This window comes from Hydra viridissima, unplaced genomic scaffold (genome assembly GCF_058129835.1).
Source record: "Hydra viridissima isolate aposymbiotic clone 2 unplaced genomic scaffold, HvirCarnegie_v1 scaffold_2, whole genome shotgun sequence".
NCBI lineage: Eukaryota > Metazoa > Cnidaria > Hydrozoa > Anthoathecata > Hydridae > Hydra > Hydra viridissima.
In genome coordinates, this window is record NW_028324301.1 from 27,463,819 (window position 1) to 27,478,899 (window position 15,081).

General features: G+C 36.2%; 1 protein-coding gene across 1 annotated transcript; it reads right to left on the bottom strand.

Moving 5' to 3' along the window:
* Window positions 1-5,436: 5,436 nt before the first annotated feature.
* LOC149892712 (uncharacterized) lies at window positions 5,437-11,209 on the bottom strand. The gene is made up of 3 exons (XM_090078147.1): window positions 11,137-11,209; window positions 5,492-7,884; window positions 5,437-5,448 (listed from the first exon to the last, which is right to left on the bottom strand). The coding sequence occupies exons 2-3, from the start codon at window positions 7,853-7,855 to the stop codon at window positions 5,437-5,439; spliced, it is 2,376 nt and encodes a 791-aa protein (XP_089934273.1). The 5' UTR covers window positions 7,856-7,884; window positions 11,137-11,209.
* Window positions 11,210-15,081: the final 3,872 nt, after the last annotated feature.

Consider the following 15,081-nt stretch of genomic DNA (forward strand, 5'->3'; position numbering starts at 1 on the left):
AAATGAAAAATAGATGTAGCTAAAGTTAGGCAGCATAAAAAACCAACAACATAATAATCTACTAGGCATGTTTAAATTGAATTAAATAAAATCCTTTGCGCAAAAATAGGTATGTTAGAGAGTAAAAGCGCATAGAAAGCCTCGCTACTTTGCTGTGAAAGAAGTGGATGACTAGATACAACTTTTTAAAATCCTGTGCTATCTCTATCGATTAAGGTAGTTTTCGAAAGATTTTTCAAAGCAAAAATAGCGTAGTCTTTCTCTTTTAAATCTAGATTATGTCTAAGGTAGTTTTTGAACAGCTTTTCAAAGAAAGGTTAGCGTAGCTTTCCTCTTTTAAGTTTAGCTTATGTAGCTTGACATCACAAAACACAAAATTCAAAAAGACAAAATAAAATATAAGATAAACGTAAAATAAAATATAGATGAAGCTAAAGTTAGACTGCATAAAAAAACAACAACGTAATAACCTACTAGAATCTAATAAAACCCTATGCACAAATGTAGGTATGTTAGAGAGTAAAAGTGCATAAAAAGCCTCGCTACTTTGTTTAAGGTAGTTTTTGAATAGTTTTTCAAAGAAAGCTTAGCGTAGTTTTCCTCTTTAAAGTTTGGCTTATGTAGCTTGACATCACAAAACACAAAACACTAAAAGGAAAGGTAATATAAAAGTTAATCGTAAAATAAAATGTAGGTGAAATAAATGTTAGGCTGCATAAAAGAAAAAAAAAATCGTAACATAATAATCTTCTATATATGTTTGGATTGAATTAAATGAATTCCTTTGCGTAAATATAAGCAAACTAGTGAGAAAAAGTGCATAAAGAGCCTCGCTACTTTGCTGCAGAAGTAGTGGATGACTATATGCAATTTTTTAAAATCGTGTGCTATCTCTATCGATTAAGGTAGTTTTCGAAAGTTTTTTCAAAGTAAAAATAGTGTAGTTTTCCTCTTTTAAATCTAGCTTTTGTCTAGGGTAGTTTATGAATAGATTTTCAAAGAAAGGTTAGCGTAGCATTCCACTTTTAAGTTTAGCTTAAGTTGCTTGGCATCACAAAACTCAAAACTCAAAAAGAAAAGATAAAATATATGATAAACCTAAAACATAATATAGATGAAACTAAAGTTAGGCTGCATAAAAAACCAACAACATAATAATCTACTAGGCATGTTTAAATTGAATTAAATAAAATCCTTTGCGCAAATGTAGGTATGTTAGAGAGTAAAAGTGCATGAAAAGCCTCGCTACTTTGTTAAAGGTAGTTTTTGAATAGTTTTTCAAAGCAAGTTTAGCGTAGTTTTCCTCTTTTATGTTTAGACTATGTAGCTTGACATCACAGAACACAAAGCTCAAAAAGGCAAGATAAAATATAAGTTAATCGTAAAATATAGATGTAACAAAGTTTAGACTGCATAAAAAACCAACAACATAATAATCTACTAGGCATGTTTAAGTTGAATTAAATAATGTCCTTTGCGCAAATATAGGAAAGTTAGAGTAAAAATCCATAAAAAGCCTCGATACTTTGCTGAAGAAGAAGATGACTATATGCAACTTTTTAAAATTGTGAGCTATCTATATCGATTTAGGTCCTTTTTGAGTACTTTTTCAAAGAAAAGTTAGCGCAGTTTTCCCCTTTTAAGATTAGATTATGAAGCTTGACATAACAAAACACAAAACTAACAAAGGCAAGATAAAATATAAGGTAAACGCAATATAATGTATAGATGAAACTAAAGTTAGGCTGCATAAAACAAACGGGTAACAATACTCTTCTATGTATGTTTACATTGAGTTAAATAAAATCCTTTGCGCAAATATAGGTATGTTAGAGAATAAAAGTGCATAAAAAGCCTCAGTACTTTGCTGTAGAAGAAGTGGATGAGTAGATACAATTTTTTAAATTTGTGTGCTATCTCTATCGAATAAGTTAGTTTTCGAGAGTTTTTTCAAAGCAAAATTAGCGTAGTGTTCCTCTTTTAAATCTAGATTATCTCAAAAATAGATTTCGAATAGTTTTTCAAAGAAAGGTTAGCGCAGCTTTCCTCTTTTAACATTAGCTTATGTAGCTTGACATCACAGAACACAAAAAGATAAAATAAAATATAAGACAAACGTAAAATGAAAAATAGATGTAGCTAAAGTTAGGCTGCATAAAAAACCAACAACATAATAATCTACTAGGCATGTTTAAATTGAATTAAATAAAATCCTTTGCGCAAAAATAGGTATGTTAGAGAGTAAAAGCGCATAAAAAGCCTCGCTACTTTGTTAAAGGTAGTTTTTGAATAGTTTTTCAAAGACAGGTTAGCGTAAATTTCCTCTTTAAAGTTTAGCTTATGTAGCTTGACATCACAAAATATAAAACTCAAAAAGACAAGATAAAATATAAGATAAACGCAAAATAAAATATAGATGAAACTAAAGTTAGGCTGCATACAAAACCAACAACATAATATTCTACTAGTTATGTTTAAATTGAATTAAATAAAATCCTTTACGCAAATATAGGTAAGTTAGAGAGTAAAAGTGCATAAAAAGCTTTACTTTGCTGAAGAAGAAGATGAATAGATGCAACTTTTTAAATTCGTGAGCTATCTCTATCGGTGTAAGGTAGTTTTTGAACAATTTTTCAAAGAAAAGTTAGCCTAGTTTTCTTCTTTTAAGTTTAAATTATGTAGCTTGACATCACAAAATACAAAACTCAAAAAGACAAGATAAAATATAAGATAAACGCAAAATAAAATATAGATGAAACTAAAGTTAGGCTGCATACAAAACCAACAACATAATATTCTACTAGAAAAGTTAGCCTAGTTTCCTTCTTTTAAGTTTAGATTATGTAGCTTGACATCACAAAACACAAAAAGGCAAGATAAAATACAAGGTAAACGTAAAATAAAATAGAAGTCAAACAAAAGTTAGGTTGCATAAATACAAAAACTGCATTGCCAAAAATAGAATTTGTTGTCTAGAAAGACCTTTTAAACTTTGTTTCTTTCGTTTTTTGACTTAGTGAATCGCGATCTGGTTTTTCTTAGGCGCGCTTGTTTCTTAGTTGTTTTTTTTGTAAAGAAACTTTATTCAGACGTTTTTTTTTACGCAACTCCTTTAACATTATTTTTAACAAAGTATTCTTTTATACGTGTTTACATTGAAATAAAACCCTTTGCGTAAATAGAGATAAATTAGAGAGCAAAAGTACATAAAAAGCCTCGCTACTTTGCAGAAGAAGAATTGGATGGCAAGATTCGTGTGCTTTCTCTTTCGTTTAAGGTACTTCTTGAATATTTTTTCAAAGAAAAGTTAGCGTAGTTTTCCCCTTTTAAGTTTAGCTTACGCAGCTTGACATCACAAAACGCAAAAACCAATAAGGCATGATAAAATACAAGATAAACGTAAAATAAAATAGAAGTGAAACAAAAGTTAGACTGCATAAAAACAAAAAAAAAAAAAAAAACATAATATACTTCTATGTATGTTTACATTGATCTAAACAAAATCCTTTGTGTAAAGATATGAAAAAATAGAGAGTAAGAGTTCATAAAAAAGCCTCGCTATTTTGCTGAAGAAGAAATGGATGTCTAGATCTTTTAAAATAAGGAACTTTTTGATTTCTTTTTCCGAAAAATGGTTGGAGCAGTTTTCCTTTTTTAAATTTCACTTATGCAGTTTAACATCACAGGAAATATTATTTTGCTTTTTAACAAACTCTTAAAAACATCAGAAGTAATTCTAAATGCAACTCTATTAAAAGTTTTCACAGAATAACAAAACGACTTCTTTTTTTTTTTTTTAAAGATAAAAAAAAGTTTGAACTATCTTTAAATAAGAAATGTGAGAACAGTTTAACAGAACTTCTTGTTTATTATGTCTTTAGCGAAACAGATAAAAATATTTGCAAAAGCATAGATAAAACAAACTACACAAAAGGCCCATCTTTATTGCCAAACTGAACAAACTTATCTAAACTACATAAATGGTTTCACGATATTGCCATATTGAACAAACTTTTCTAAACTACCCTCTTTTTGAATTTTTAGCTTCATGTTTTTAATTTTGTCTTTAATATGGCTTTGGTAGGAGTACTTTTGCAAGACATGAATGAGCTTGTCACTGCTATGATTTGCCAAGATGCCAAGGTAATCTTTGTACGAGCAACTTGAGCTTACATCTGTAAACACGTCTTGCAAGATGTATGCCAACACCAAAGCTGCACATCGTGGAAAACTTCTGGTGTTGAACCATTCGTTGTGGCCAGGGCAAGCATTCAGCTCTTCAACTATTTCATCTAAAATTTTACAAACTCAAGTCATAACACAAAGTGATTAAATCAAATATTCATTTGGTTCTGAAGTAAGACAAGATTTATTCTGTTTTTTTATTTATTTTTTTTTTGTTGACCTTATTGTTTGCACTGATAGCAATAACTGGTTTTTGAAAGATTACCTAAATGGCATTGGCTAACTTCTGCTTTGTTTTCCTTTGTTCTTGGCTGAGTTGATCCTGAAATAAAATAAAACCATGTTCATTTTTCTAATTCATAAAAACCATCAACAGTTTCTAAGTGTTAGAGATGATAACAAGCTGTGCATGATTTCTAACGGTGATGTTTCTAACTTCATCATTAGAAATCCGGGTAGACACAACTTTCTAAAAGTGCACTTAGCAATGATGGCTAGTTTTTGTTAACAGTTAACCATCTGAAATTGTGCAAGAAGAGGTTTGTGTTTATATATCTTTGTATAAATTAGGTTTTACATTACCGATGAGTTCTTGAGTGAAAGATGGCATTTCCAACTTGATTTTTTTTCTTCTTGGATCTTTTACTTCTAAAACATAATCAGTTTTAGTATCATTCACTTGTATAAACATTTAAGCAATCACAGAATTAGTCCTGCAACAAATACATACACACTTCTGTGTTGTTTTTTTGTTTTGTTTTGTTTTTTTTACAGCTCTAACAATAACAATAGGGCAAGGAGTTGATTTGGGCATTTTCATTTTTTGAAAGCGTGTTGAGATTTGCATAAAAATCAAAAATCAAAAATCAAAAAGAATTTACCTCTGGATGTAGAGGCAAGACTTTGGCTAAATAGGCTACCAACAGATTGAACAGCATAAGGTGAGAGCTGCTTTGCAAGAACAGTACCAGCCTGTTGGACAGGAACAGCTGAAACTGGATCAGATGAAAGAAACAAACTGGGTTTGGCCAATGTTTGCTGAAAAGCAACAAGGCTAGGAGTCAGAGGAACAGAAAAGACCTCTTTTGAAGGACAGAAAGCGACTTGCTGAGAAGGAGAAGCAGAAACAGGTTTGGCAACCACTTGCTCATTAAAGTAAACTGGAGAAAGTTGCATGGTGTTCAATAAAATCCGGTTCATCAGGAAATAATGTTAATGCAAGAGGAGAACAAGCTGTGCCAACAGGAACAGCTAGAGTCTGATCTACATCCATACAAACAGCTTGTTCGTTAGGAACTAGTTGTGCAAGAGCAGGGGATAGTTCAAGAACTGGACCAGCGATTGTTTGTTCAGATGGAACAGACGAAACAGGAGTTGAGGTAGGTTCACACAAGAAATCTACGGCATGGTCGTTGCTATCCTCTAAAGGAACATTGTTTTCTACAGCTGGAGAAAACGGAACCACTGTGGTACAGCTGAAAGTAGCAGCACATTCTTCAGAGTCAGAACCGGAGTCTAAATCTTCCTCAAAGATGTCCTCAACCTCATGAAAACCGTACTCCTCTGCATTAGTTTGGAGCCAGTCCATCACATCCTTCTCCTTCTTTGGTGGTCTCTCAGACTTTTCAACAGTCAAAGACTCTATGACTCCGAAGGACTGTCCGATGCCCAGGGCAAAGCGCAACTCCTCTGCAGCGTTCCACTGGGACACATAAAAGCTATCCATTGTGTTCCTGCTGTGCTTCATGTAGAGTGTAGCAAACCGCTCGCGATCTTCTTTGCTGTTGTTGGCAAAGTAAGTGGCTATCGAACCGCGAATGCAAGTGGGAGTAAGACGCTTCATGGGAATGTTTACTTGGCTTTTTCTGAAGCAGGACGTCAGGCAAGAGGAGATAGCAGAGGAACCCATCTGGTAAACAGGCACTCTAGTTGCACCGAGTGTCACACATTCGTCTTTGTTGGGTCTCATCGATGGAAAAAGGGGCCTGTAGCAGTCGCTCAACTCCAAAACAGTCTTGGTGTCTGCAGCCATGTAGTGAGAGTCGTTGACAAGAAGGTCTCTGTATCTCAGCAAATAAATATCGATCAACACTTTCAAGTCGTTCGGCACTAGAATGTTTTTGGCTCCGTACTTGTATGCTGTTTTGTAGCGCTCTTGCACAATGCAATATCCACACTCACTCTTCTCAGCAGCCATGTAGTCTCTAATGTTTAAAAGAGCAATGTTAGATTTTCTTAAACTGTTAATTACAGTGACAGAGAGCAGAAGATGGTTTCGTAGAGACACAGCATTGTCTCTAGTCGGTGTAAGAGACGGCTTTCTAATCGATTCCACTAACTGTCTTACGTATGCAGACTTGCCATATTCGTTCAGCAAACTGACATTGATGATGTTGATGCATTTTTTGCTTTTCACAAGGCTCCTCCTCAAAGAACGAAAGGGCCTCAGCACTTTTTGTAACTCCTCCACCTTGCAGCGCAAACGTCGGATGGCCTCATGAGAAAGTCCGAAATAGACATTCCTGGCTTCACTGAAACGAAACAGGAGACAAAGGTAGACAAGGCGGTTGTACAACGTGTGACAAGACATGGCTTTTGTTTGGTCAAGTTCACTCAGCTTGGAATTGAGCTGAATGTTTTTAAAGTGCATGGAAAAGTATCTATCCTCCAAAACGTTGGAATTGGTGAGAGCGTTCGGGTGCAGCGTCAGCGTGCTGTCACAACATGTCAATATTTCAACAACTGCATTTTTGTAGATCTTTGCTTGTGACAAAGTGTTGTTGTTGGCTACCACAAGCCACTTTTCAAAATCTCTGAAGAGCTCATCTGCTGACTGGTAATAAAAGTGAAAAGCATCTTTGTCCAGCTGAAACAAGAGTCTCTTATCTTCTGTCAAGACGGAGGAGTTGGAAACCAAGTGCTTTAAGGAATTAAAATCAGAGTCTAGGACGGATTCGGTGTTCAGCTCTTTGTTTTCTACAGAGGTGCAGTGGTTTGCAGAAGGAGCCTCGGACGAACCAGCAACTGATGAGGGCAAGCTTAAAAGAGGATCAGAGGAAAGAACCGGAGAAGAAAAAGAGGAGGAAGGCCCAGGAGCAGAGGATGCAGAGCCTGATGCAGACGCTTGTTCAGCTACTGGCTTAATACCAAAGAAGGCAGGTCGAATAAATTGAGGGACATAGAGCTTGTCGTTGTCGTATCGCTTTGCCTCTGCAATCTTTTGTTTGATCGTCTTGGAATCGTAGAAATGAGTCTCTTTCAAGTGTATGTCCAGTCGGTCGTAATACTTCCAACATTGCAAACAGGGGTAAGGTTTTGGACAGCCGGACTTGCGTTCGAGACGAGCATGCTGAAACTTCCTGACCATTGCAGAGTAAAAGATGGAAGCTTCATCCAAAGTCCAAGAATGATCTTTTTTAGTCAAGTGTCTTTTAATGCTTGTGGAGGAATGTTTGCACAAAGGCATCGGACAGCTAACAGCGTACCTCTTCTTGGTACCATAGAAAGGTACAACCCTGTTTACGGAGCCACACGCTGCAACTAATGCGGCCCTGACTTTGTTTTTGAGCTTTAAGTCTCTCTGTTCTTGTGACTGCCTTCTTTTCTTTTTTTTCGCTTTAGAGTTCGGAGAAGGGGCAACAACAGTGTTGTTTTCTTGTGAAGAAGACATGTTCAGGTGTTTGTTTGCAACGGTTTATGCTAAAAAAAAGAAGACAGTTAGTGAGAGTGTTTTTCTTCTGCCTGCATCCTGGAATCCTGGAATGTTTACAACTGCAGGGAAGAGCTGTGTTTTTTCGAATCCTCTGCAAAAGAGAAAAAAGAAAGAAAAGAGAGCAACAAGAAGAAACAAAGTTTCCACTAGCAAATGAAAAAGAATGAGAGCAACTAGCATTACATGCATGGTGGCAGCAGTGATTGCTATTATGAGAAGGAGAATGAGAAAAAAAAAAAAAAAAAAGAAACAAATAAATAAAGAGATGGAGTTTGAGAGGATCTCGCAACCATATGACTCAAAGAAAGAAACTGTGTTGAAAAAAGGCAAGAGAGGGCAAATAGAACTTGCTAACAAGGACAAATGACAGACATAACTACAACAGTAACAACTCTCATTGCAAGCATAATAACAACAGCATCAGCATCACTGACTCAGAGAGTGTTGACATAACAAAAAAGAAAACAAAAGTACAAGCCAAGTGGGGGAACATTAACAAACACTCATTGCAACTATAACAACAACAACAACAACAGCAACAGCATCACTGACTCAGAGGGTATTGATAAAAAAAAACAAGCAAAACAAAAACAAACAAAAAAACAAATAAAAAAACAAAACAAGCAAATTGGGTGAACAGTAACAACTCTCATTGCAAGCATAATAACAACAACAGCATCAGCATCAGCATCACTGACTCAGAGAGTGTTGACAAAATAAAATAGACAATAAGCAAGCAAAGTGGGTGAACAGTAACAACTCTCACTGCAAGCATAATAACAACAACAGCATCAGCATCAGCATCACTGACTCAGAGAGTGTTGATAAAATAAAACAGATTATAAACAAACAAAGTGGGTGAACAGTAACAGCTCTCATTGAAAGCATAATAACAACAACAGCATCACTAACTCAGAGGATATATAAAAAAACAAACAAACAAACAAACAAAACAAAAACAAAAAAAAAACAAGCAAAGTGGCTGAACAGTAACAGCTATCATTGCAAGTAAAATAACAACAACAGCATCAGCAACATCATCACTGACTCAGAGAGTGGTGATAAAATAAAACAGATTAAAAAACAAGCAAAGTGGCTAAACAGTAACAACTATAAATACAAGTAAAATGACAAAAGCAGCAACAGCATCACTAACTCGCAGGGTGTTGATAAAAAAAAAAGCAACAAACAAATAAAGCAAGCAAAGTGGGTGAACATTAACACTCATTGCAACTATAATAACACCAACAGCAACAGCATCAGTGACTCAAAGGGTGTTGATAAACAAAAACAAAGGCACAAACAAAACAAGCAGAGTGGGTGAACATTAACAACACTTATTGCAAGCATAATAACAACAACAGCATCAGCATCACTGACTCAGAGAGTGTTGATAAAATAAAATAGATTATAAACATGCCAAGTTTGTGAACATTAACAAACACTCATTGCAACTATAACAACGACTACAGCAACAGCATCACTTACTCAGAGAGTGTTGAGAAAAAAAACAACAAAAAAAACAAAAACAAAACAAAACAGAAAACAGAAGTACAAGCCAAGGGGGGGAACATTAACAAACACTCATTGCAACTATAACAACAACAACAGCAACAGCATCACTTACTCAGAGGATATTGATAAAAAAAACAAACAAACAAACAAACAAAACAAGCAAAGTGGCTGAACAGTAACAGCTATCATTGCAAGTAAAATAACAACAACAGCATCAGCAACATCATCACTGACTCAGAGAGTGGTGATAAAATAAAACAGATTAAAAAACAAGCAAAGTGGCTGAACAGTAACAACTATAAATACAAGTAAAATGACAAAAGCAGCAACAGCATCACTAACTCGCAGGGTGTTGATAAAAAAAAAAAGCAACAAACAAACAAAGCAAGCAAAGTGGGTGAACATTAACACTCATTGCAACTATAATAACACCAACAGCAACAGCATCAGTGACTCAAAGGGTGTTGATAAACAAAAACAAAAGCACAAACAAAACAAGCAAAGTGGGTGAACATTAGCAACACTTATTGCAAGCACAATAACAACAACAGCATCAGCATCACTGACTCAGAGAGTGTTGATAAAACAAAATAGATTATAAACAAGCCAAGTTGGTGAACATTAACAAACACTCATTGCAACTGTAATAAGAACAACAGCAACAGCATCACTGACACAAAGGGTGTTGATAAACAAAAACAAAAACACAAGCAAAGTGGGTGAACATTAACAACACTCATTGCAACTATAACAACAACAACAGCAACAGCATCACTGGCTCAAAGGGTGTTGATAAAATAAAGAAATAAAAACAAAACAAGCAAAGTGGGTGAACAGTAACAACTCCCATTGCAAGCATAATAACGACAACAGCAACAGCAACACCATCACTGACTCAGAGAGTGTTGATAAAATAAAATAGATTATAAACAAGCCAAGTTGGTGAACATTAACAAACACTCATTGCAACTATAACAACGACTACAGCAACAGCATCACTTACTCAGAGAGTGTTGAGAAAAAAAAAACAAAAACAAAAAAAAAACAAAACAAAACAGAAAACAAAAGTACAAGCCAAGTGGGGGAACATTAACAAACACTCATTGCAACTGTAACAACAACAACAGCAACAGCATCACTTACTCAGAGAGTGTTTATAAATAAAACAAAAAACAAAAACAAGAAACAAAAATACAAGCCAAGTGGGTGATTACTAACAGCGCTAACAGCAGCAACAACAGTGTCTTTAGAAACAACAAACAAGTACAACAGCAACAACTGCTTTTACAGAGTATAACAATAACAACAACATGGCACTAACAACAACAAAAGGGTTGGAATAAAAACCTGTAGGCAAAAGGAGAGCTGCATTCAGACAAGATCGATTACAAAGAGGCTCTTCTTTAGGACAGAGGAGAAACTGCTTTTGAGGGACAGAGGGACTTTTGTTGTTGTGGTTGTTGTTGTTGTTGTGCAGAAACCAACAAACTTTTATTGAACCGAATATAACCGAATATAACCGAAAGTCTTGTTTGCTTCTGTTTTGTGCCATCAAGAAGGGAAAACAAAACATCACAAAACAAACGAAGCAAACGAAACAAACAAACAAACAAACGAACGAAACAAACAAACAAAAAAAAAAAAATTAAAAAAATTAACAAACAAACAAACAAACAAACAAGCAAACAAACAAAAACAAATAAGAAAAACAGAAAACGCAGTACCGAAACCTCGCCATTTTTTATCCTTCCTCAAGCTTTCTCTGGGCGCCAAAGACCGAGAAAGTTGAGCAAACGTGACGTTGAGGGGGGGGAGGGGGGTACTTAAGGACAGCAGACCGACCAATGGCACGCTTAGGAGAGACCCACGTGAATGCTACATTTTCTTTCTATGTACGCTGAATCCGCTCAAAGTCTGGAATTTCCAGCATTCACGTGTCATCACTCCAGCCACCAGATTGGCCCACACTTTGCACACTTTCAAGACTAGAAACTCACTTGTGCTCAATTTGAGCAAAAAAAAAAAAAAACTAAGTCTCGCATGGCGACAACTTTTCCAAAAGCAAACAAAGGCAAACGAAGGCAAACGAAGAAAAAACAAAAACAAATAAACAAAAACAAAACCGAATAGGGAGAGAGAGAGTGAGTCGACTCATTTCTTTCGACTGCCTTAAACGAGAAGTCTAAAACGTTTAAAAGTTGAAAACTAAGTTTTTTAAATGAACTGCACCGAAAAAACTTTACGACAGTTTAGCTGGTTAAAAACGCAGAGGAAAATATTTTATAAAATTTAAGCGTTCTAAAGATGTCCATTTTTGTTTTTGTTTTTTTTATTTTGGTTTGTTTCTGGCTTGTTTCTTTCTTTAAATTCTAGCGATCGAGCATATTTGAACGGTTTCATCAACCTGTCGGCGCACGTGCTCGAGAGCTAGAACTTTGATTGCTTTTGTTGTTGAGAATTGAGAATGTCCGAGCAGGTTTTTTTATCGATTTCATCGCTTGTGGCGAGGCAAAAATCAAAACGCTTTTTGGACGAAAGAAAAGAGATTAAAAGGAAAAAAGAGAAGAAAAAAAAAACAAAAAAATAGGTTATGTGTTATGAACATTTATTTTCTCACGCGATGACGTCTAGTTTTGTTAGAGTAATTAAAATATGGTATCAAGTTTGTAATTTCTATCTTATTTTTAGTTACGGATAATTGCCAATTATGTCACGTTTAGTATACACAACGCTGTTTTCTTAATAGCAATATGATACAAACAAGTTATAAAAAAAAAAGCGTTCGCTCGATCTTCCTTAGTCAGTTGAACAAAAAGAAATTTTCACAACATATGATTGATTTGGTTGTCCTAGCAAGCTGTTTTAGCAAACGACTAGAGGTTGCAACTGTTGTTCATTGAAAACGAAAAATCTAGCGTCAGCAAGAAATTTTTGAATACATAATGTACACAAAAGTGGCACTTACAAATGAAAATGTAAAAAAAAACTGTTTACCTTGATGCCAGACTCGCAGAGATGTTGTCGCTCGTTGCTATCGACTGCGAACAGCTTTGTTGTTTTTCGAAGTGCCTCTTCATTCTACTTATAGCCGAAGTTTTGGCTTCGAAAAAAAATACGAACGTCGTTAAGCTCAACGAGCTGCTTTAATTGTTGTTCGTGCGAAAACGAAATGCTTAAAACGGATAAAAGTGTTGGCGTAATTACACTTTTCGACCGCGATGCAGTTTGTCAACTCTAGCGTACTTTTTTGGCTCGTGGAGCAAAAGCCTCATGATAATAGCAAAGGCTTAAAATGTCTTAACATGTCAGCAAAGGCTTAATATGCTTAATAAACTGTGGTTAAGCTTTTGCGGTGCAGTTCATTTACAACTTAATTTGCAACTTGCTGGCACAAGCAAACGTTTATGACTTCTCGTTTAAGACAGTTGAGCGAAATCAGTCGACTCACTCATTCTCCCTTTTCTGTTTTGTTTTTGTTTTGTTTTTTTGTTTTTGTTTTTGTTTTTGTTTGTTTTTTTTTTTTCTTTGTTTGTCTTTTGTTTAAAATGTAAAAAACTCGAAAGGAAAGTTGTTGCTTTGTTTGCTTATTGAAAGTTTTCGCCAGTTGCAAGACTTAGTTTTGTTTTTGTTTACTTATTAAAATATCGAGGAAAATATTTGAGGACATCGCATTCTAATGGTGCCTTTATAACAACATCTAACGATTTAACGTTTAATGTTGTGCTCAAAAAAAAAATTCCTTTTATATCTCTCAATGGTCTCCAACGATAAAACTGCCGACCAATCGCAACGATTAAACAGCCAACCAATGGCAGCTCAATGGTCTCCAAACAAGAGACTGCCGACCAATGGCAGCTCAGTGGTTTGAGAAGTGAGATCATTCGATTTCCTTTTATTATCTCCAGTTTGAACTAGTGCTTGGCTTGTGGTGCAGAAACTAAAACTTCCCGTTTTTGTATTTTGTTTTGAATTTCTTTGCTTTGAGCTTTTTAATCGATCGATAGCTTTAGGAGAAAAGAAGAAACCCCTCTGACGAAGTCTTGGCTTTTTTAAAAACGCTCAAATTTTGGCAAACAAATCTCATACGAAACGCTACTTTGATGTCAAGCTTTCGTTACTCCCTACTCCCTTCTAGCGGAGGGCGGCAAAAAGGTGTTGCATCCTAGAGCTAAAAGTGAGGAGGGAAGCAAGTTTTTTTTTCGTTTTGTTTGCTTTTTTATGTTTTTTGTTTTTTTGAGGGGGGAGAGTTAGAGGGTAAGGGGGTTAGGATTAGAGGGGGTTGGGGTTACGGTTTGGAAACCTGGGGACGAGGATATCAAGCAGGAGTTTAGTGTCCACGAGGGGCGTCCTTCGGTTGTAACGTGCCGCTAGGTGCACGCGTCTAGTAGTTTCGTTGCATCGACCTAGAGGAGTTCTCCGAAAGGTCTTGCGCTTTGGGCTCGGGCAAACGGCCTGCATCCATTGTAAACACGGTCTCTGCCGTTAGAAAATCGTTAACCAGGCTTTTGTGAGCTTTAACAACCATCCCTTTGAGTTTAAAACGAACGTTTCTTCAAAAGCCACTCGAGATGGAGGTACTCACGGAGGTTTGTTACGGTAACAACCCTGTGGTTTGCCATCTTCTTTCTTTCCGCAGCGTCGCAAACGCATCGGCCGGTCTCTTAGGTGACGAAAAAACGTCTGATCTCTCGACTGGAATGCTTAACGTACTAAGATTAGTAGAGTTAGTACTAAGAGTTGCATCTGGCCGCCGTAATTTTCTTCGATGATGTCTTGAAAATTTCGTGACGTCGTTTTCAAACCTCTAGGGTCGATTTTAACCTTCGACCTTAAAGTCGATTTTAGCCTTCGGTGTGGCTCTGTACAACTTTTGCGGTGAAAAAGCTTGCGCGGAGTCTACAGTTGTATTTAGCCGACAGACGCTGGCAACGCAGAAACAGAATGACTCTTGGGCGGCGCAAACCGAGCGTTCAGCAAATTTCTAGCATTTTACGTCAAAGCGGACAATCTGCACGACAAATAAAGCTAACTTTCTCGTTGCAACAGTTAGTCACTGGATCGTTGGACGAGTGTGTACAGCTGTTTTGCGTCGAAAGCCGACCGGTGGTCGGATGCGACTCTTCTTTTCATTCGAAAATCAGAACCTGGCCATCAGTCGTGTATCACCATCGAATGCTTAATGTAGTGATTTCTCGAAACGACAAAAGCTTGTAAAACAAACAGCTTCGCTGTACTGTTGCCTAATATGTTAACGGATGGCCAGGAACAACCTTGGTCTGTAATGAATGAGTTCGTTTTTCCATTCGAGGCACTAATTACTGCAGTTTTAAAAGTCACCTAAAGTATAAGCTCATCTCTCCATTCAAGAAAAACAAGCATCAGAGTTTCGGAAAGTTTGCATGCACGACACCACCATCGATGATACTTAAACAAACAGAAAATGAATTGCAAAACAGAACCACTGAATTGCAAAACATAACAACGGACAGCTTGTAAAATGCATGGTGATGAGCTTCTTCAATCCAATCAAGGAACCAAGCATCACAGTTTCGGCAATGGTGCATGTGCAAATCAGCAAACTGTGATACTTAATCAAACAACTTCACTGTTTTGCTTAGTTTAAGAACGGATGGCTAAGAACAACCTCGTTAGTGAGTATGAAGTCATCT

Coding starts and splice junctions, on each gene's coding strand:
- LOC149892712 (XM_090078147.1), bottom strand. CDS start 7,855: ATGTCTTCTTCACAAGAAAACAACACTGTTGTTGCCCCTTCTCCGAAC.